Source organism: Lynx canadensis, chromosome D2, assembly GCF_007474595.2.
Source record: "Lynx canadensis isolate LIC74 chromosome D2, mLynCan4.pri.v2, whole genome shotgun sequence".
Lineage (NCBI taxonomy): Eukaryota > Metazoa > Chordata > Mammalia > Carnivora > Felidae > Lynx > Lynx canadensis.
In genome coordinates, this window is record NC_044313.2 from 75,110,360 (window position 1) to 75,132,741 (window position 22,382).

Here is a 22,382-nt window from a genome sequence, read left to right on the forward strand (position 1 = left end):
TGGGTTTGTTGAAAAATAATTCTTTTAATCGGGTGCAGACTGACCTGTGATGAATAAATTATTTTTGGTAATGACATCTGGAGATGGCATGGTACCATGTGATCTTTGAGCGGTTTCCTTACCAAGCAGTACCCTAATGGAGGTCATGACCCCTTTGGGCTGGAAGGATCTCTGTTCTGAACATAGTCGTTCCTGAATGACCTTGGATTGTGAGACTGTTCTTAATACTTTTCTGTGAAAAAAGTTATCTGATCCTTCATCTAGCCTTCATCTTCCTCATTGCCATTGGAGGTCGCCTTCTTCTCTGTCTTCCTCTGGAGCAGTTTACTCCCCTTGATTCCAGAAACGAAGCAGCAATCACCGTGAAGACCCTGTGACACAGAAGCTCCCCTAGAGCGGTGGATATGGGTACAAGGAGCAGCCAGATGGACATGACAGTTGATCGGTCGCTTTACTTGGTAGCTTTGTATTTGCTGAGCTTCCACAGTGGGTCTTGTGTGTGTTTCACCTGTGAGGCATTCTGTGTTTCGCTCGTGGTGAACATCCTGTTGAGTAACTAGTTGGAGAGCAAGGTGGACTCCGCGTGCCGTGTTGTGCTTCTGAAATAGCCGCCCTCCAGTGTCCCTCTTGCTTGAAGCACTGATTTTCTGCAGCACGTTCATTGGGTGGGGTAGTTTTCATTCGCTGCAGCCGCCGGCACTTCGGTGAAATCCTCACTGGCCTTCCCTGTGTCCTCATTGGCCGCTGTTTGTAATCACGTTCCGTCTGGACCCCTCCCCACCACGTAAGTGCTGCACACCGGGGGGTTTCTGTGGACACACCAGGTCCTTGTTCCAAGAGTGTTTGCAACACTGCCCTGTTTTCACTCCTCCAAGTCCACCCTGCAGGCAGGAATTGTCTGATGGCTCGTAGAGCAAATGGGGTGTTCTGTGTGTCAGGTGACATGAATGTGAGCTTTAGCAGGGCTTTTTCTTTTCTCTTTCTGTTTTTTTCTGCAGTGCCACACAGCTCTGGTTTTGTGGGCTTTGCCATCGTCGTGGCTGGACAGTATGACTTCGTATGCCTCTGCCACATTTTCTGGATCTGTCTATCCACCAGCGGACATTTAGTTTGCTTCCGTGTCTCGGCTCCCGTGACTCATGCTGCAAACTGTTCTTTTTAAATCGCCATCTTTAGTTTTTCCGATAGGTGAGGAGACCCTTGTGCCATCGTTACTGCAGTGAGCACCCCAGCCCTGCAGTTCTGGGGTTCTCCCAGGTCCTTCCGTCTCTGCTTACACATGGTCTGTCGCTTAATGTCTTTGTGTTTGTCTTCTTCCTTCCTGTTACCAACATTGTAGTCCAGGCCTTTATCCCGGACTGTTAAAACCTCCCTCTTCTGGGCTTTTCTTAAAAATACTGCCTCGTTTTTCTGCAGCTTCAGAACTTTGAATTTTGTCCTGCGCCCCCACCCCTTGCCCCCGCCCCACAGTTGCCTGTGAGGTTAAATCCAGGCTCCATCACATGGATTTCTGGTGCTCCGTGACTTGGCCTCTATGGCCTGTATAAACACTGCTGCAGAAATTCTGGTTTTGTTCAGCATTAAACCACTCAGCCAGTATTTACTGAACTCTTGTTCTGTGCTGTGTACCTCACTGAGCCTGGAGGATCCAAGTAGTAAGAGAGATGTGCTCTGCGGTTGAGTGAGACGCACAGAAAGGCACAGCACGGGTGTAATCCAGCGCGGTGAGTGCGGGACGCCGTGAGAATGCATAGGAGGGACACTGAACCTGAAGGCGTACAGGTGGTCGGGGAAAGCCTCCCAGAGCCGAGGGTCAGGGGAGGCCTGGAAGCTAGAGAGGAGCGAGCCGGCGGGCGAGGATTTGGTGTTGGAGTGCGGTGCTGCCCCAGGGAGGCATTTGCACGTAGCGGGTCGGGGGGCTGGCCCATAGGTGGGTGCTGAGTGAATGCGTGTCAGGTGAATGACTGTGAAGGCCCAGGGGCAAGGGAGATGATGGGGAGTGTGAGGAGCTGCAGTGTTTGGGTAGCTGGCCTCGCTGGGCCGCTGGGCCGGCGGGGCAGAAGACGCAGCCGATGCGGTCAGGGGGAGAAAGCCAGATTGGCGCGTGGCGCGGCCCGGAGCGGAGCCGTGGCCAGAGGTCCTTGGCCTAGAAAGGGAATATATCCCTGGAAGAATAGGACACCTACAGTGAATTTTTTCACGGGGGTGGGGGGAGGTGGGGAACGGGGAGGGGTGCTTCGTGATTTGCATTTTAGACAGGCCCCTCTGGTTCCAGTGCAGAAGGTGCATTGGTGCCGGGGCGGCTGTGGGCTGCAGAGACCAGCTCGCGGCTCGGACCTCGGAAGCGCGGAAGCACGGCGGGGAGAAATTAAAAAAAAAAATTTTTTTTAATTATTATTTCTGAGACAGAGCATGAGTGGGGCAGGGGCAGAGAGACAGGGAGACAGAGAATCTGAGGCAGGCTCCAGGCTCCGAGCTGTCAGCACAGAGCCCGACACGCGGCTTGAACTCATGAACCGTGAGATCACGACCTGAGCCGAAGTCGGTCGCTCAACCGACTGAGCCACCCAGGCGCCCGGCGGGGAGAAATTTTGAGGGCTCGGTGAGTGACCGAAAGAGAGGAAGGGATGAACGTTCACAAACGTACTTAGATTTTTGGTATGGGCAAGTGATGCCACCACTTGAGATGGAGAAACAGATAAGGCCATGCAATTCACCTCATGGACCACGGTCATTGCACTTTTTGTCCCTTTGCTGAATCTGTCCGTTTCCTCAAAGTCTCTCTCCCCCCGGGTTTGTGGTGACGACTCGTTCCTCGAAACCCTGGGTCTGGTTTGTAGCACGTAGTTGTCTGGATCATGTACTCATCCAGCCCCTGGCGTGTGCTTTCTCTGCTGGCTCCGCTTCCGCCTCCTTACAATGTGGCGGGGTCCTTGAGAGCGTGGGCCGTGTCTTGCACCCCTTGGGTGTGCCCGCGTCCTGGGTGCTGTGTGACTCGGCACATGACGGCCTCTCCACACGTATTTGTGGGTAGTGATGCTCCACGTGGAGGCCTTCGGAGGCCCAGCGCATGTGGGAGCAGCTTCTCTTCCTGCCTGGCCATACTTCGTTTGAAATTGCTCTCTTAGGAAAGGAGGAACGGAGCCTCATTTTATCCTTCCACCACAAGCTTAAATCCTAAAACACCTCTCCTTGTCTCTGTCCTTCCCTCAAACATTAATTGAGATCTTAATTCATGCTGGACACTCAACTAGGCACCAGCAATATAAAAGTAGAATAAGCCATAGTTTTCTGCTGTGAGGGCTTGTTGTACCCACTCTCTGCCCTAATTTCAACTCAGACTCATGGCAAAGGAGGGAAGAAAGTCGTCCAGACTGACGAGTGGAGGAACGGCCCCATTGAAGAACGCCTCGAGTATGCCCTTGTGAAGGTGAGCTGTGGGAGCACGGGGTGAGTGAGAACAGGCTGGCTGGTGGAGCCTCGCGGTGGTTGCTGGAGGGGAGATTCCCTAGACCACTCCTGAGCAGTTTGGACACTGTCCCCCCCCCACGGAGCACAGTTGGCGGTGTCTAGAGGTAGTTTTGGTCGTCAGAGTAGGGGGTGGGAGGTGTTCCTGGCATCCAGTGGCCGGGGATCCCGTAAACCTCCTCTAGTGCACAGGACGGGCCCGCGTGACAGAGAATTATTCAGCCCAGAATGTCCGTACTGCCAAGGTCGGGAAACGCTGTTCTAGACCGAGTTGCCGTCATTTGATCCACGAGCAAGTCCTGGATCTTCTGCTGATAATTTGGACTTCAGACAACATAAGCTCTTGGCTTCGGTGTCCTCGTTTGTGGTCCGGAGAACTTCTGAGTTCTCTTTTTGGCTCTCGAATTTAACTTTCAACCTCTTGACACTTTTTTGAGATGCACATATTTCAGGTTGTGGAATCACTGAGCCACATTCAAGGGACCTTGAACTGGGGACACCGAGGATTAGGGCTTGATCAGTGAAGGCTGGGTGAGTCAGCGGAGGCTTTGTGGGTTTGGACTTCGCCTAAGGGTCCTGCCCACTGTCATTCCTCCCCAGCCCCAGAACTTTACCTTGACAACACACACTGCTTCCACAGGAGGTCATTAGTAAGGCATACTCTGCTAAACGTTCAGGTAGGACACAGTGTATTTTATGATGAATTTGGACTTTACTCACAGTATTCCTTCTTTCACTTCTGCATACTTTTAGGGAGTGCTTACCTTGTATCAGTAAAGCCAGCTGAGCACTTTACATAGGTTATTTCATTTAATTCTCAAAACTAACCACATGAGGCAGGTACTGTGTGACAGTTTAGGAAACTGAGGCTTGATAAATTGCTGAGATTAGTGAGCCAGGATTTGAACCCGCGTACTCTAATTCCAAAACCTGTACTCGTAAGCATTTCTATGATTCATTCTTTATTGACTGGCCTTAGGCCAATTTTTAATGTGATTTTTATCCTAACTTTTTTTTTTTAATAGGGTATCGAAAAACATATTATTGAGGATACTGAAGAAGCCAGGTTAAACCAGGAAAAATATCCCCGGCCTCTGAATATAATTGAAGGGCCTCTCATGAACGGCATGAAAGTTGTCGGTGACCTTTTTGGAGCTGGAAAAATGTTTCTGCCTCAGGTTGGCAAAAGATGGGGGGTGGTTTTCACAATTGAAAGAAAAAGACTTTGTCTTTTAGTAAATAGTAAGTTCGGGTAGATTTCTCAAGTTTGAAGTTTGACAAGAGCTCGTGGGCACTGAGATGTGGTCATTCTTTCTGTAAATGTCCTACGAGTGACGTCCGGGAGGTCCGTCTTCAGGGTGATGTGCAGGTTAGAGGTTAGAGGTCATCTGGAAATCCTTTACTTTGTGAGGAGGAAGTGCCACCACATCTTACTCCCAGCACCTATCTGCTCTTCCCCCAAATTAAAATAAAACCCCTGCTTCATGTAAAGTTAATAACGTCAGCATTTGATTTGACCAGCCAGTATTCATCTTGAAGGATGCGTTTAGAATAGTGATAAACATTAAATTTTATGTTTCGAGAAAACCAGAACTCTTATTTTGATTTATAGGGGATACTAACCATATCAGTTAACAAAACGTCTGTGGGGCCATCAGGGTTGGGGCTGCGAGTCATACGGAACAAGGCCCTTTTTGGTTTTTCTAATTACTCTTCCTGTATTTAACTAAATGCCCACTTTCTTTCATAACATTCACCCTTTCTCTAACAGCTTTTTTTGTTGTATGATTAACATACAATGAAGTGCATGTTTGTGGAGGAGACAGTGTGAAAAGTGTTCACACGTATGCACCAGCCAAACTACCACCACACACGAGACGAGGAACGATTTGTGGTCCTGTCTTATCTCCTCCAGCCTGTGACAGTTCCTCAGTCTTTGTTTTTCATGACGTTGACTTACTTTTAACTTTGCATTTTTAAGGTGACATTAGACAGACACACTGCAAACATACCTTGAAAAATGGCTTGTATATCCCTCCCCCAGCTTCTTCCCCTAAGGTAAACATTTTTCCTTGACCTGAGTGCAGTTAACAGCGGTGTAATGCTGTTAAATAAAGACCTTGCTCAGATTTAACCAGATTTTTTTTTTTTTAATGTTTGTTTATTTTTGAGAGAGAGAGAGGAGGCAGAGCATGAGCTGGGGAGGGGCAGACAAAGAGAGGGAGACACAGAATCCAGGCTCCAGGCTCCGAGCTGTCAGCACAGAGCCCGACGCGGGGCTCCAACCCACCAACCTCGAGATCGTGACCTGAGCTGAAGTCGGATGCTTAACTGGCTGAACCACCCAGCTGCCCCAGATTTCACCAGTTTTCCCACTACTGTTTTCTTTTTATTCCAGGATCCCACACTGCTCTTATCCTGGTCTCTCTGACAGCTCCTCAGTCTTTCCTTATGACCTTGATTTTTGAAGAGTGCAGCACAGTTTTTATATAGCTGCCACTCAGTTTGGGTTTGTCTGATGTTTGCTCATTTTTGGCAAGCATAAGGGTGATGCTGTGCCCTTCTCAGTGGATCCTATGAGGAGGCCAAGAATGTTGCTGTGTCTCATTACTGGTTATATTAACCTTGATCATTTGGCTAATGGTGTCTGCTGGGTTTCTGCTCTGAGAATTCACTTGGAGACAGTGCATCGTACTCCCACCCATGAATATTAGCATACGTTGATGGATTCTGTAAAAGGCCCCGTTCTTGCTTCAGCATAAGCCTTAATTATAAGTGAATTGTAGTGCTGGGGAGCAAGACGGGAAGGCTGAGAAGGGGCTCTGGTGAGTGGAAAAGGGCGCACAGAACTTGGAGAAGTGATGGGCGGCCTTCTGGGCTGAGAAACAATAGTGTGCAGAGAGGTTCAGAGGACAGGAATCGCAGCACGGGGGTCCTAGCCTTGTTTTCCTTCTGTGCCTCATTCATTGTCTTTCTCCACGAGGAACTCATTCCTCATCCTGTCTGCTGTCAAAAGTGGACTCCGGTGTGGCTGACCCGAGGCCAAAGCTTGTGTTCTTCATTTATGCTAAATTAAGAGGCTACGAGGGGCCAGTAGCAACCATTCAGGGGGTTTGGTAAAAGATGGTGGACTCTGTGTATTTTTCCTAGGTTATAAAGTCAGCTCGAGTCATGAAGAAGGCCGTTGGCCACCTTATTCCTTTCATGGAAAAAGAAAGAGAAGAAAATAAAACGCATGCTGGCATAGAAGAAGAGGAGGCAAGTCATTTGTTCAGGCCGGTGGGCCCTGGGAGGAATTGGCCTCAGAGACGGTTACTGGGTTGGGGTAGGGACCACGGGGCTTGGCTGTGCCTGTCACTGATTGATAAAATAGAGCGGTGATCTCTTTTACCAGATATCAGAATACCCTGGGATTTTCCTCTGAATGTGGCTCTCTGAATTTTTAATATGAGCGTAGTTTTCCAAACCAAGCCCGTGATTTCAAAACAAAACCACTCTGTTTATCTGTTGACCATTCACAAGGCTCCTACTGTGTGCCAGGTGCTGTGCTAGACACCGTAGCTGTAGAGATCGGTCCCTCCCCTTGAGGTAACTGAGTCAGGTTTGGCTTTGGAAACCTCTTCACTGATTTTTCTCTGTATTCTGGTAATGTCCTTGGCACTGCTTCCGGATCCAATTTAAATCTTGTTGGCTGTGCTGCCAGAGTCAGTCATGAAGCTTTGACCTTGTTCAGCTCCCCGAGAAGCTCAGCCAGCTTTGGCCCATGGGATTCTGAATCCTTAACTTGGTGTGAGCTTGTGAATGGCTCCGACAGACCTCCCACTTGCCTTGTGTGCCTTTTCCTTTTCTTTTTAAAAATTAACTTAATTAATTGAGGGAGGGGTTGCTGGCAGGGCTTAGGACAATGGTATTGAAGAAACAAAAGATAATTAAATGCTGTTGAGATGGTGGTTCAGATTCTGATGAGGCTTCTCCCTCTGTTCCCCGCCTCTCCCTTTTCTGCTCACAATAAATATTTCTCAGACAGTGTTTTTGCAGTTTAAGATCTGTCGTTCAGCTATGGGACCGTGTTGGATTCGAACTTAAACTGTTCTTCGAGGTGATGGAACCCATGCTTGAAGTTCCCTGAGCTCCCCTGCTAGGCAGGCTGCCTTGGAACTGCTCGTGGGCACAGCTTTGTACTCGCAGAGCATGTGATGTGGGTTCTGGGTCAGTCTCCGGGGTTGTCTTTGTTGTATTAGAGTGCTTTCTGTGGCAACACTTGTCTGCTTCTAGAGATTTAAGTTGGTCTGTTCTAAGTGACCACAGCAGTGCTCAGCTGCTTGGTTTGCTCCCCAGGACCCCTACCAGGGCACCATCGTGTTGGCCACCGTGAAAGGGGACGTGCACGACATAGGCAAGAACATAGTTGGCGTTGTCCTTGGCTGCAATAATTTCAGGTGAGTCAAGACCCACCTCTCTCATCCCCTTTCTTATTCAAAAATTAAAGCATTTGCAGCAATGATTCTGTATTGGTTGGGAGGGGTAGGGTCCAGCCGTGGATGTTGGAGGTTATTTTTAATTTCTGTTTCCTGACTGTGTTTTCGCACTTCCACATTGAACACGCCTTTTCAAATGAAATAAATGAGTAAGTTTGTCACCTGTTAATCTGGTTGAAAAGGACAAAAGGAACAGTACAAACTATTCAAGCCAGATCAGAACAACCAAGAGGCTTCTTGAGAATTGACCTTGGGCCAGAGGCTCTAATTACTAGAACACTGGGCTCCTGCCTGCAGCCCGTGGCCTAGAGCGGGTTCTCTTTTTCTCCTCAGTAAACGATGGCAGTCTTAGAGCGGAAATCTTAGAGCTGAGACTTTGGCTAAATGGGGTTTTATAAGAAGGCTTTGACTGTACAATTCTCTCCTTCCTCTGCTTAGAACAGGACTGTGCATGCCTCTTGGAAATGATGAAGCTAGATTTTGGAATGTACAGAAGTAAAATCTCTTGCTGATGTGTCTCTTTATAGTGGATAAATATTCAGCACTAAGTTATTTCCATGTGAGAGCTGATGACCTATAGTAAGTGTATGTTTTGCTCAGATTTCAACATATTCTTTATGATCCAAAGCCTAATACAACTAATGCCTTCTCTGGTCCATGTCCAACCACAGTCCCTGTGAGTCATGGACTTCCTTCCAACGTACTCTGTCCTCTCTGAAGAAGAGAGCCAGGCCTGTGGCGCAGCCGTGGCCCCTCACGGGTCGCTCCGGCTGTCCCGTGACAGTTACCCTTCCAGCCCCTCCCTCCTTTCAACTTGGTTAACCATCTCTGTATTCGAGGCCAATGTAATGCAACCAAGAAGCCCTCAGGGAGGCTGGAGTCAAGGAACGAGAACGGTGTCAGGATGGCACTTTTGCCCCTTTCTTCACAGACATTTCTGTTTTCTGCCCACTCACTGTCAGAACACTTAGTACTCTCTCCCAGTCTTGCAAATGAGGAATTTGGGGATGTATTTATTCTTTTTTAAAAGGTAAATACATTGGAGGTTGTTGACATGAGATTTCAACTATAGAGTAAGTATTTGGATAAGGGGTTTCCTTCCTGGAATCTACAAGCTATCTCTGCTCTGGTCTCACCTTTTCAAACCTGATGTCGTTGGTTTCTGTTTGCATTCGTCATAATTAGTCAGCATTGAATTCAGCTTACAAGTGTTTATAGATCGTCTGCTATAGACCACACATTGCACTAGAGACACCAAAATGATTTAGTTGACTTCTCTCAAGAAACTCAGGAAATTTACTGTTTATGAGGCTAAATAGCCAGGTACCTATACAGTTGTGATCGTGGTCCAGAAACTGTTGAAAAAAAGCAGCTTGTAGGTAAACTTCTTAAAGCAGTTCTTGAGATATTTTTGTCATGAGTTTATAATTTTTTATTTTCAGAAAATGGATAAGTAGCCCAAAGAATCACGCTAGGAATGTTTTTTCCTCCAGTTAAAGACGTTTTAAGAGGCCGGGGAGGGGCGCCTGGGTGGCGCAGTCGGTTGGGCGTCCGACTTCAGCCAGGTCACGATCTCGCGGTCCGGGAGTTCGAGCCCCGCGTCGGGCTCGGGGCTGATGGCTCGGAGCCTGGAGCCTGTTTCCGATTCTGTGTCTCCCTCTCTCTCTGCCCCTCCCCCGTTCATGCTCTGTCTCTCTCTGTCCCAAAAATAAATAAACGTTGAAAAAAAAAAAAATTTTAAGAGGCCGGGGAGAACTGTGGCATTTCTCCAGGGTGCTGCTCCAGCTGAATGTCAGCATCTGTGAAACCTGCTTATTAAACCCGAGGCTTTCCTCCAGCACATCCAGTTCCTCCGTCCTGTGCATTGAAGGGGTGCTTGTCTTTGCTCATAAGTCTAACTGGAGAAACATCTGCTAGTGAAACTGTATTTATCCCTTTGATAAAAGCATGAGTGAACGTACAAACCTTTTCTATCACGACAGACGCCCTCTTGGGTCTTGTGTCTCTTAACACGTGGCCCCCTGATCAGTTTAATTTTATGGTGTTAGCTAGGAGGCAAGTGTCCCCCCCCCCCCGCCATCTACCCTATGTAGTTAAATGTATACTTTTGCTGAGCCTCCCGGTTCTAGGCTGGATCTGGAGTGAACGACGCAGCTAGTGAGTGAGTCTAGCAAACCATCCAGAACCAAATCTTAAGGCAGCTTTCTAGTTCCAGGCTCTTTGTCATCGATGCAGAAAATCTCATAAGGTGGTAAGGATTTTTTTCTTTTTGAAGGAAAAAGAAGTCAAGAGGACTAAAGATGATAGTTCTGTCCAGACACAGAACACTTTTATGGGGATGATGCATTAGATTCTGTGATCTAGTAGAACATGTAAATTTGAGAATTTGAATAGACCTAAGGGATACATCCACCAAGAGGCCACTAATACCTAACATTTGGCTACCACTTCACAAATGAGCTAGTGCTTTTACATCACTGGTTTTTCTGTTTTCTGTCTTCTTTTCCTGATGGTTTTCTTTTCCTTTCTTTTCTTTCTTCCTTCCTTCCTTCCTTACGGTTTTGATCCTGTTCTGCCTGCTTCAATTATTGTCTTTCTCATTTTACAGACGAGGAAACTGAGGCTTAGAGAAGTTCAGGAGTTTCTTCATGGTCACACAGCCAGCAAGTGGCAAGCCATATACTCAGGGCTTCTGATTCCAAAAGGGAGGACTCTGCTCTCTCAGTTTATCTTCCATTATTGATTATGAAGTTAAACAACTTTAATTGTAATGTTTAATGTTAACATTCTAGTTAAATTCCTCTTAAGTAATATAAAGTATTTAAAAATGTTTTTTGATCAGATAGTACCTGAAAAATGGATTTTAAATATGCTCCTTAATAATTTTTATATAAAAAGAAAATGTGGGAGCACCCGGGTGGCTCATTCGGTTGAGTGTCTGACTCTTGATTTCGGCTCAGGTCATGATCTCACGATTTGTGGGTTCGAGCCCTGCATCAGGCTCTGTGCTGACAGCATGGAGCCTGCTTGGGATTCTGTCTCTCCCTCTCTCTTTGCCCCTCCCTGCTTGTGCTCCCTCTTTCAAAATAAACAAACATTTAAAAAAAATGCACACTGGTAAAGCACAGGTAAACGCAAACTGTAAACACAGTTAATGCATGTCGTTTGTGTAAGAAAAAGTAGGATATGTCAGCAGAAAATTTAAAATTAGATATCCTATATTTGGGTGCCTGGATCGCTCAGTCGATTAAGTGTCCAGCTTCGGCTCAGGTCATGATCTCATGGTTCCTGACTTTGAGCCTCACGTTGGGCTCTGTGCTAGCTGTGTTAGCACAGGTCAGAGCCTGGAGCCTGCTTTGGATTCTGTGTGTCCCCCCTCCCCCCAGCCTGCCCCTCCCCTGCTTGTGCACTGTCTCACTCCGTCTCTCAAAAAATAAATAGGGGCGCCTGGGTGGCGCAGTCGGTTAAGCGTCCGACTTCAGCCAGGTCACGATCTTGCGGTCCGTGAGTTCGAGCCCCGCGTCGGGCTCTGGGCTGATGGCTCGGAGCCTGGAGCCTGTTTCCGATTCTGTGTCTCCCTCTCTCTCTGCCCCTCCCCCGTTCATGCTCTGTCTCTCTCTGTCCCAAAAATAAATAAATGTTGAAAAAAAAAATTAAAAAAAAATAAAATAAAAATAAATAAATGTTAAAAAAAATTAAACATAAAATAAAATTAGATATCCTATATCTAGTACTTTAAAAATATGGATCTGGTGAAGCAGATAATAATAACAGAGGCCTGTTTGTATTTAACCAGTTGTTGCTAATCTGTCTAGTATGAGCAAAAATTAAGCAATATACAGATGGCTATAAATGAAATACTTTCAAACTGAATAATATTAGAGTGTTCAGTTGAGTGAGAAAAATGACTATCTAAGTCAAGGGCAGACTAGTCCAGTCCTATGCTCCACACATGCTCACTAGATAATTATTCAGAGATTTTCAAGCTGAGATGTATATATAGGTGTGGGGAGGTGTTACACAGTTTTCCTGGTTTATTGAGATGTAATTGACCTAAAACATTGTAGAAGTTTAAGGTGTACAACGTATTGGTTTGGTACACTTACACACTGCAGTGTGATTACCGCCATAGTGTTAGCCAACAGTACTTTCACTTCATATAGTTACCGTTTCTTTTTTTATGGTGACAGCATTTCATCCACATCCTGGCCAACACTTGTTACCATGCGGCTTTCTGATAACAGCCATTCTAACACGTTTGAGGTGATATCATTTTGGGTTTGATTGGCATTTCCCCGATGATGAGTGATGCTGAGCGTCTTCTGATCTACGCTGTTGGCCCTTCAGATGTCTTCTTTGGAAAAATAGCTATTCGGTTCCTCTGCCCAACTTGTTATATTTGAAAGGGAGACTTTCCAGAATTTGTCTCATTCATTGTTTTAAAAAAGGAGAAATGGAAACAGACACTGTCAGCACCGCTTAAGCACAGATTGGAGACTTTGGCTGGGGACTGCAGAGTGGTTGGGTGCTTCCATCTAGTGGTAGCGTGTGTGAATTGCAGGATCAGAGACAAATGTCATCTTCAGTTCTCTTCAAGAGATAGCAAATGTGAAGCATTTGATGATGGATGCAGGTGCATGGCTTTGATTTTCCTTTTTAATTTTTGTAGAGAGTAAAAGGGACTTCTTATCTATTACAATATCGTATGTATTCTCATCTAGTATCGGATGCCTTTGCTAAAGCATCGAGTGCAGCTTACATTTTTTTTTTCTGAATTAAAAGCCCAAAGTAAATGCTTGTGTTTAAAGCTCTCTTATAAACACTTTAGAAAGAGGATTCCTAAAATCAGCATTTTCCCATAACATTAATTTTTTATTCTCTGTAGTCTCTCCTGTGGCATAATATAAGAATGTGGATTAGAAGAGGCCTGTGGGCACGCGGCTCCAATTGAAGAAACCAGGGGAAACCAGGGGGAATGGAGATGTATGTGGGGGAAACAGGAAGTTGCAGTAAAGCAGAGGGACAGTGGAAAGGGATGGCGGGAAGAATGGCCGCAGCCATAGAAGCCCCTCCCCCCCCACCCCAACGCTTCAGGTCATTTCCTTCAGCTGAAGTTCCCCAGGGCCAGCTGGTTCATTATTCTGGATCTTTAGTGCCAGTCTCTGTGTAGACTACCCTCTTTTTTCCTTCATTGAGCTAATACCTACTTACTTTTTTCAAGATTCAGCCCAGGTATCCCCCCTCCTCGGATGCTTCTAATGGTCATCAGTTTAGGTGACAACACTCCACGAATGTCACACCGTATGCATATTCTGAACCTGCCAATACTTTCTCAGCCCAGATGTGTGGGGTACATCCCTTTTCCCTTGAGGGTGGGGCTGGGGGCGGCCTCTGTCTGGGCTTGCTTGTCCCTGATGGTGAGCAACCACCTCCATGCATCTCAGGGCTGTAAGTATTACTCTCTGTGCCTAGAAGGTCAGGAAGTACGCCCCCGATGAATGATTTGTTTGACTGTTTCCCAGTATTCTTAAGACAGGCTAATAAATTGGAACTTGAACTTGTGTCCCAGTCGCCTAGCCCACTGTTTTCACAACTCTTCTTTCCTCACTTGTCATGGGTTTTCTCTCTTTTGCTGATTTTTTCTTCTCTGTGCAACCCCCAAATAGGGGAGTGCTCCAGGGCTCAGGCTTTGGACCTCTTCTCTGTCCTGCCACCCACAGTGGTGCTTCTCAGACTGTCATGTGCCTTCCCCTCCCCTGGGGGTCTTGTTAAAAGACCCGATAAAAGTAGGTCTGGACCCAAGGCTCTGAGTTTCCAGGGGGCACATCCAGGCCAACAAGGCCCGGGACGGCCTTATCTCGTCCAGTCTCGTGACTTTCTAACACCTTGGTGCCAGGTGCCAGGTTCTGTCTCCAGCATGGACCCCTCACCAGAACTCCAGACTCACGTATCCAGTCGGCTACCTGAGAGCTCCATTTGGATATCTAAAGAAATCTCAAACCTGGTATTTTGAAAATTTCACTAGTTGCCCCCCTTAAGATGCCCTCTCTGACCTCTGTGCCTACAGTTTCCCCCTTTCCACATTTCTGTCCAGCCACAGGGTCTCCTCAATGTCCTCAAACAAAGCAAGCATGTGTAAGATGTTCCCGAAGGACACACTGCTTAAAACAAGAAAAAGGAATGAGAGCAAGTTGATTCTCGCCATCAGACTGATGATTTGTAATTGAATTTTGAAAATACCATATGACGTTGAACACAGCTTTGAAATGTATGCCGTCTTGTCTCGATTTAAAAAGCAATACGCTATTGTACTTAATTTTGTATGCAACAGTCTGTATTTAGTCCTAGTTTAACAAAAGGTGTAGTTACCAGCCTTTCCTAATTTGCTAAAAACAAAAACGTGGCGTCATCTCACTGTTGTTAGGACCTGCCGTCCCACATCAGTAAAACGCACAGCATTTACTCTCTGCTGGGTTAGTGCCAACAAAGCTGAGCGTAGTTACTGTTGATTTGAAATTGTCTTGCTTTTTACTGGGGATTCATATGGGCCAGTTTTTTTCTTTTCTTTTCTTTTAAAGTAATAATGGGAGCAAGCTAGAAAGTGAGTATAAAAAGATACATAGTGAGAAGCAAGACTCCTTCCTGTCAGGCATCCCCTCTGACCAGATGATGGTGTGTCCAGTAGTAGTTCGTTGATTTTCTTTTTTTTTTTTTAATTACTTTGCCTGTTTTATTTAAAAAAAATTTTTTTAAATGTTTATTTTTGAGGGAGACAGAGTGCAAGTAAGGGAGGGGCAGAGAGAGAGGGTGACACAGGATCTGAAGCAGGCTTCAGGCTCTGAGCTGTCGGCACAGAGCCCGACACGGGGCTCGAACTCACAAACTGTGAGATCATGCCCTGAGCTGAAGTCAGATGCTTAACCAACTGAGCCATCCAGGTGCCCCCAATTATTTTGCCTATTTTAATTGTTGACATTATGAAAGAGGTGAAAATCATGCTGTGAAATGCATACTCATGATGAAATTAAATTGTAAAAATGACCACCATGATGGGTGCTTTCTAAATCTCGAATAGAGGAGTCGTACATGGAACGTTGTCCAGGGTGGGAATCCTCTTGAGTTCAGAAAGCGCCTCCTCTATCAATTGGAGCCCCTCCAGTCTTACTGTGTTCCCACAAAGCGGGCCCCTGCACTTCTGCTCCGTGCCCGCCCTCCATCTTGTATGTGGCCCTCAAGCCCTCGGGTCAGCTTTTCCTTTGAGTCTCTTACCCTGTCTCCCTCAGTGATTTGCTCCCTGGTTCTGTCTCCCTCTCCCGTGACTCAGTAACCAGATTCTCATATTGTCCGCTTTCCGTGAGCAGGAACCGACCTTCCTGATGATCCTTCACGTTGGCTTCCAGCTAGTCTCTCCTGTTCAGTAGGTGTTTACTGAGTGAACTTGCCCAGTGTTTTTATTGGCCTCAATGGCCAAGAGAATGGGTTTTGGTGTCAGATCGTGGTTCTTGTCCCAAATCTACTGCTAATTAGTTGTGTGGACAAAGTTGCTTAATGTCTCTGGGCCCTTCTTCAGTAAAATGGAGCCCATGGTGGTACTTGCATCCTGGAGCCGCTTTGAAGGTAAAATGGGATTGATTATGCAAAAAGCTCAGCGTGGTGGAGACGGCCCACGTGTCCCCTGACCGGCGAGCGAATAGGCAGAATGTGTGTGTCCATTGTGCTAAGTGCAATAAGCCAGATATAAGGACAAGTGATGTATGAGTCCACTTACACAAATGTCTAGAGTTGGCAGATTCACCAGGACCACTGGGAATGGGGAACTGTTGCCAGATGATTAGAGTTGCTATTTGGGGAGATGACCGGGTATTGTGATGGTTGCACAGCACTGTGACCGACTCTGATTAGGGCCGCTGAATTTTAAACTGAATCGTTAGAAGGGCACATGGTATTTTTTGTATTTTACTAGAGCTTAAAAAAAATAATAACGTAGGGGTACCTGGGTGGCTCAGTCGGTTAAGCATCTGACTCTTGATCTCGGCTCAGGTCATGATCTCACAGTTCATGAGTTCAAACTCTGCATTGGGTTCTGTGCTGATGGTGTGGAGCCTGCTTGGGATTCTGTCTCCTTCTCTGTGCCCCTCACCAGCTTGTTGTCTCTCTCTCTCTCTTTCAACATAAATAAATAAACTTAAAAAAATAATGTAGTATGCCAAAAATAACTGAATCATGTATTTTGAATGGGTGAGTTTTATGCTGTATGAGTTCTGTGTCAATAAAGCTGCTTTAAAAATCTTAGCCTAGCACCCGGCATATGGCAAGTACCTAATAAATGGTAGTTGTAGTTGTCATTGTCCACCCTTAGTGAGTCACTGTGATTCCAATTTACATTAGAGGGGTATTTGATGGCTAAGTAAGGCTTTGTCTCTCTTGGGTTCTCCCCAACTTTCTCACCTGTCATTTCTGTACCTCAGAGTTATTGATTTAGGGGTCATGACTCCCTGCGACAAGATACTGAAGGCTGCCGTTGAGCACAAAGCAGGTACTGTGCCTCGGACTTCTGGGCCCTCCGAGTGTCCTTTCCCCTGTGTCTGTCTGTCAGTAAGTGGTGATGCCCCAGCCTATCCAACAGGTGCCAGCTCCTGTGGGGGGTGGGGGACTGCTTTCATTGTCATTGATGGTGGGGGTCGAATCAGTGAATAGGTGACTTTGAAACTCCTTGCAGCTTGGAAGACGGGGAATGAAACAGGCTTCTTATTACAGGGTTGCATTAGATTTTTTCCTCCACATCTCATCGTCTCATCGTTTTTAATGTTTCTTTAGACACCGTGACACGTCCAAGTCTGGGAAATCATGAACAATGTATTTTATTTGCATGGCTTCCCCCAACTGTGGAAAGTACACTGTTGTAACGTTAAGTTACAAATCCCATTTATTATGTAAAGCAAACAAATAGTAAATCGAAACTCCCCAGTCAGGAGAGATGTCTTAGAATTAGAAATGGGGAGTCGATGTTAGTTAGGTCTCACGGTCTTTATTACAGAGTTGCTAAAATGAGTCTTCCATACTTCTCTGCTTTTGTCTCATCTTCATTCTCACTGTCCTTTCTTCTTTTTTGAAATACTAGATATAATAGGCCTGTCAGGACTCATCACTCCTTCCCTGGATGAAATGATTTTTGTTGCCAAGGAAATGGAGAGGTTGGCTATAAAGATTCCGTTGTTGATTGGAGGGGCGACCACATCGAGGTAAGTCATGCTAATGAGCTCCTTGCTGTCCTTTAAATTCATTTAAATGCCGGTGTTTACAAACAGTGATGAAACCTGGGTTGTTTTTTATTATGCTTAGCTCATCGGCTCCTTGTTCTATAAGCTCAGGAGCTTTCAGTCTTCACTTGGACAAGAGCCTGGGCCAGGACACTTCTGCAGCAGGCTGTAGGAAACTTCCTCTGTGATCTCCCCGCCCTTTGCCTTTTTTGGGATTCCTTTGGCTTGTCATTGTCTTTTCCTTAATCCTCTCCCCTCCCATTCAGTTCCTGAGATTTCTGTTAAACTCTCCTCTTGAAATCAAGCCAGGTGGAGAAGGTGTATTTTTTGGCACAAAGACATTTCTTGAACTTTAGCCCACTCTCTGTCTTGAAGCAGGTGTCTGATTGAGTAATTACAGGTTCCCTTGAAGAAACTCCAACCTGGAAATAGTTGAGGCAGAAGGCCAGCCTAGCAAGAACGAATCAGAGAATCACCTTGGGAAGTTGTTTCCGAAAGGGGGAACCTTTTGAGAACCTTTGGATTAAACAGTTTAAAGAGGAGAAAGTTCTAAGTTGGTCACATGGCCATTACAGAGTTTGTCAGATTTTTTCCTGAGGGTCATGATCATAATGATGTTTGGGGGGAAATATGTTAATTATGGGCACTGTTAGACTTTTTATGACATATTCTTTCTGCCCCATACTGTTTACTTTGGCAGGGAATAATGCCCAGGGGGAACACTGAACTTGATCCTACACTAGAAATGACTGTGCACTAAGCCGGGTTTTCCAGAAAAACAGAATCTGTAGGTTGTGTATATATATTTTCTTTATGTAGATTTTCTATATCACTTTGTATTATATTGTTAATATACGCACAGAGAGAGATGTATTTTAAGAAATTGGCTCATGTGATTGGGGGGCCTGGGAAGACTGACATCTGCAGGGAAGGTCAGAGGGCTGGAGTCCAGGCAAGAGCAGATGTTGCAGTCTTGATTCCAAAGGCTATATGGAGGCAGAATTCCTTCTTTCTCAGAGGACGTGAGTCTTCAATTGATTGGACGAGGCCCACCCACATTATGGAGCATAATCTGCTTCACTCAAAGTTTGCTGACTTTTTTTTTTAAGTCTATTTTTATTTGTTTTGAAATAAGTAAGTGGGGGAGAGGCAGAGAGAAAGGGTGAGAGAGAAAGAATCCCAAGCAGGCTCTGCACTGTCAGCACAGAGCCTGATGTGGGGCTTGAACCCAGAAACTGTGAGATCATGATCTGAGCCAGAACCAAGAGTCAGACACTTAACTGACTGAGCCACCCAGGCACCCCAAAGCCTGCTGGTTTAAATGTTAATCACATCTAAAAATTATCTTTACAGAAACATCTAGATTGGTGTATGACCAAAAACTAGACCATGTGGCCTGGCCAAATTGACACATAAATTTAACCATCATCTCATTTATAATCTGAATGGATTATTTTCACAAGTAGTAACAGTGTTATATGTCATTTATTCACTAAGTACTTTTCATGCTTGAAGGACTCAATAAGGTGGCTGTTGTCGCTCACCTTGGAAAGCTGAGTTTGTTTTTCCCACCAAGGACTTGCCCACTAGGATATGTGGCAGATTATTCTGCAGGGATGTGACCAACCGTTGATAGCTGGAGTTTCAATGAGCATAGTCTTGGGTAATTGATTATTTTAACGTGAATATTCATTAGCTTAGTAAAGAGAATGATAAGAGAACTTACAGACCTTTATGAGCATGAAATGCTTTTGGGATCATGGTTGTAAAACAGAATAAATAAATATTTAAAGAAGCAGATGTAACGAAACGTATTATGAGCTAGGTAAATGTGATGTGCAAATTGGAACATTACAAAATAGTCCATTCTGTTATATCTCTTACCAAGTAAAAGCCACCAGATTAAAGAGGTTTTTAAAAAAAAAAAAAAAATTCAGAGGCAACATAACTACCTTCCTAAGATCCATCATAGGCAGAATTAGCCATCGGTGCCTCCTCACAGTTATAAGCTGGGATATCAAGCTAGAATTCATCAGATTGGAAGTCACCCACTGTCTCTCTGTGCGGTTGCAGAATTTCTGTTCTCGGGGTCTGGGGAAGGGCGCTGGGACAGCTGGGTCCCCTGACCTGCCAGAGTTCCTTCTTCTCTTTATGAGCTCTGCCTTCTCTGGTTCTGTTCTCTTCCATGCCTGTTGCTGTTTCCAGGAAATTACTCGGAAAATAAAAGCTAGTGGCAGTCCTTCCAGATAACCATTCCCTTCTCCATTGCGGTGCCAGAACGCCTGTGCAGAACAGATTTCCTGTGCAATCTCTCAGAGCCTTGGTGTAACCCTCCCCCCTTCTGACTCCGTTCTAAAGTAGTGACCGTGGGTGAGGCCTCACTTAACGGTGCTTAATCAGACCCTCATATTTGAGCAAGCCCTTTGACTGAAATGTAGCAGGCATACAGAAAAGTGCACACATCACAGATACACAACTTGATGAACGTTTACAGAAATGAACCCCCGGTAACATTGCACTCTGGGAACTTTGCTGGGTGCCCCCACCCAGTCATCCTTTACGACAGAAGTAACCACTGCCCTGTCACCGTAGGTTGGTTCTGCCCGCATTTCGGCTTCATATAAATGGAGTCCTGTGGCATGTACTCTCTTGTGTCCAGCTTATTTTGTGCAGTGTTCTACCTGGGAGGCCCAAAGCAGCGGTTACAGTAGTTGCTGTCCCATTGTGGTGCAATATTCCGTCGTATAATACACTGTGGCTTAGTCATCCATGTGACTGTTGGCGGGTATTGGGTTTTTCCAGTTTGGGGCTGTTTGGAAGAATGCCACTTGCTGGGTCATACGCACGTGATCATTGGCGTTAGACATTGCTGGGTAGTTTTCCAAAGTGATCGTATTAATTTACATTCCCGCCGGCAATTATGAGAGTTTCCAGTTATTCCACACCTTTTTCAATTTTATCCATTTTAGTGGGTATGTAATAACATCTCGGTATGGTTTTCCTTTGTATTTTCTTGCTGATTAATGATGCTGAGTACCTTTTCATGTGTATGTTGGCTGTTAATGCTTTTTAAGTCTTTTTTTTTTTTAATTGGGTATTCTGCCTCTTTTCTTACTGACTTGTACATGTTTTTTGTTTATATTGGACGCAAGCCCTTTATTAGAAATATATATTGCAAGTAGATTCTTTCGTTATGGCTTGGCTTTTGCTATCTTAGCTGTATTTTTAAATAACAAAGTTTTTAATTTTCATGAAGTCTGATTTATCAGTCTCTTCCTTTACAGTTAGTGCTTTTTGCATCTCTGTAAGATGCCGTCTACTCCTGGGAGAGTCAGCTTTGCTAGAAGGCATTCAGAGTTTGAATGTCTCAGAAGCCCTCTGAGAGCCCTTATTATTGCCTCCTGTAGACCTGTTGAGAGCTCAGCAGTGTTCCAGTTTTTTCCTTTGCTAACTGTTATTTGAGCAGATGGCAGCTCAGGACTTCCAAGTTGTCATGAAAGAAGATAAGGGGGTAGAACTCCATGGCTCTTCCAGATCTCAGTGGCCTGTGGTGGCATGATAGAATTAGAATTGTACTCCCAAGACATTCACAGTGAGCCTTAAGGCTGTCTGATGGATCCTTGGAGAAGCCGAAAGGACTGTACCGATTAGGGGTCACGTGGGCACGGAAATAGGCCCAGAGTTCCCTTTTGAACCTATAGCTGTAAGAGAATGGAAAACCGAACATTCTCCTGTCTGTAATGCGTATGGTTTTGTGTCACCAACTGGAACTGACTTTTATGGCAATCTGACCCTGTTAGCTACATACCTTCTCAAAGACACAAGTGTGGCAGTTAGCTTTTCTAAGTGGTTTAGAGCCAATAACTGCAAAGTGTCTTTTTCAGTTATTTTTTGTGAGTAATGGAGAATTCAGAAGGAATTCAGTGCCCAGAAATAGAGGTAATTTTCCGAACTTAAATATTTTTTAATTGTTAGGAGGGAAGATGCTGAGTGATACAACTGTACTGTTTTCCTCTTTGAGTTGGCTGCAGGGAAGTTCGAAGCTCAGGCCTGGGTGTAGGATTTCAGGGACCCGACTTCTGCGTCTGACCCACTGCTCAGTGTTCGTGCCTTTATTTCCTCTCTCGTTTTTCTCACCAAATTCTAAGGTTTTATTTCTTATTTATTTGTGTGTGTGTGTGTGTGTGTGTGTGTGTGTGTGTGTGTGTGATGCTGCATTTAGGTAAAACATTTTAATTCTGGAAGGATAAGGCATGAAATAAATGCTTGGAGTACTTGTTCTTTTTCAGTGCTTTTCAAAAAGACCTTCTAAAGTTAACCCTGTCATGCCCATTTGGCAAGTATGGGAGGCGACTGACTGGGTCCCCGGCATTGGTGAGTGACTTAGCAGAGCCAGATTTGAGACTGAGCCTCAGGGGGCTAGCCCCGTGTTGTTGGTTTGTAGGACGGAAGGAGGGATTCCAACATTATATATCTTTTCAGACTTCAGACAGAAGTCTGCCTCCAACTGGAGAGGGCCGCATAAATGGAAGCTTAGGAGAAAGTAGAATCAATATCATACCGTTTTATAAGGAAACCAGAAGTACTCTTGATGGCCAAGCAAGCACAGATTTAATGGCTGTCCTCATTCGGCTTTGTCATTTTTTTATGGTGGAAAGCAATACTTTGCTTTTATGTGGTGGTGGTAGTGTTTTTAAAAAGTGGAACCCATCAGTTTCTTCTTGGTACCCTTGTCCAGAGATCACCAGTGTGAGAATGGCCGGAATTGCACAGAGAACGCTTGGATGCTTAATAAATACTAATTATGTTGACTTGAAGGTTTAAAACTGTACTGGTTCTCTTTAAGAGAAATGTCAACTAAGTCACATTAGGCTTAGTGTTTCCTAGAGGAACTCCATGCAGAATATACATTGAGGTACATTTGTGTGCTTGAAGAACTGACCACCTAAAGAAGAGGAAGCAAACATAGTCTCACTTATATTCTGTTGTCAAACTGGAAGCAGTTTCTTCTTTAAAATTTCCTGGGGCGCCTGGGTGGCTCAGTCAGTTGAGCATCTGACTTCAGCGCAGGTCATGATCTTGCGGTTTGTGGGTTCGATCCCTACATCGGGCTCTGTGCTGACAGCTCAGAGCTTGGAGCCTGTTTCAGATTCCGTGTCTCCCTCTCTCTGCCCAT

The 22,382-nt window shown here is 45.4% G+C and overlaps 1 protein-coding gene across 1 annotated transcript in view; it reads left to right on the top strand.

Annotated features, from left to right (window-relative positions):
* MTR (5-methyltetrahydrofolate-homocysteine methyltransferase) overlaps positions 1–22,382 on the top strand; it is a 106,160-nt gene that overhangs the window by 60,954 nt on the left and 22,824 nt on the right. Inside the window, 6 exon segments of the mRNA XM_030334007.1 lie at positions 3,341–3,430; positions 4,494–4,646; positions 6,619–6,726; positions 7,807–7,907; positions 16,415–16,482; positions 17,068–17,188. Of these exon segments, the coding sequence (XP_030189867.1) occupies positions 3,341–3,430; positions 4,494–4,646; positions 6,619–6,726; positions 7,807–7,907; positions 16,415–16,482; positions 17,068–17,188 (641 nt within the window).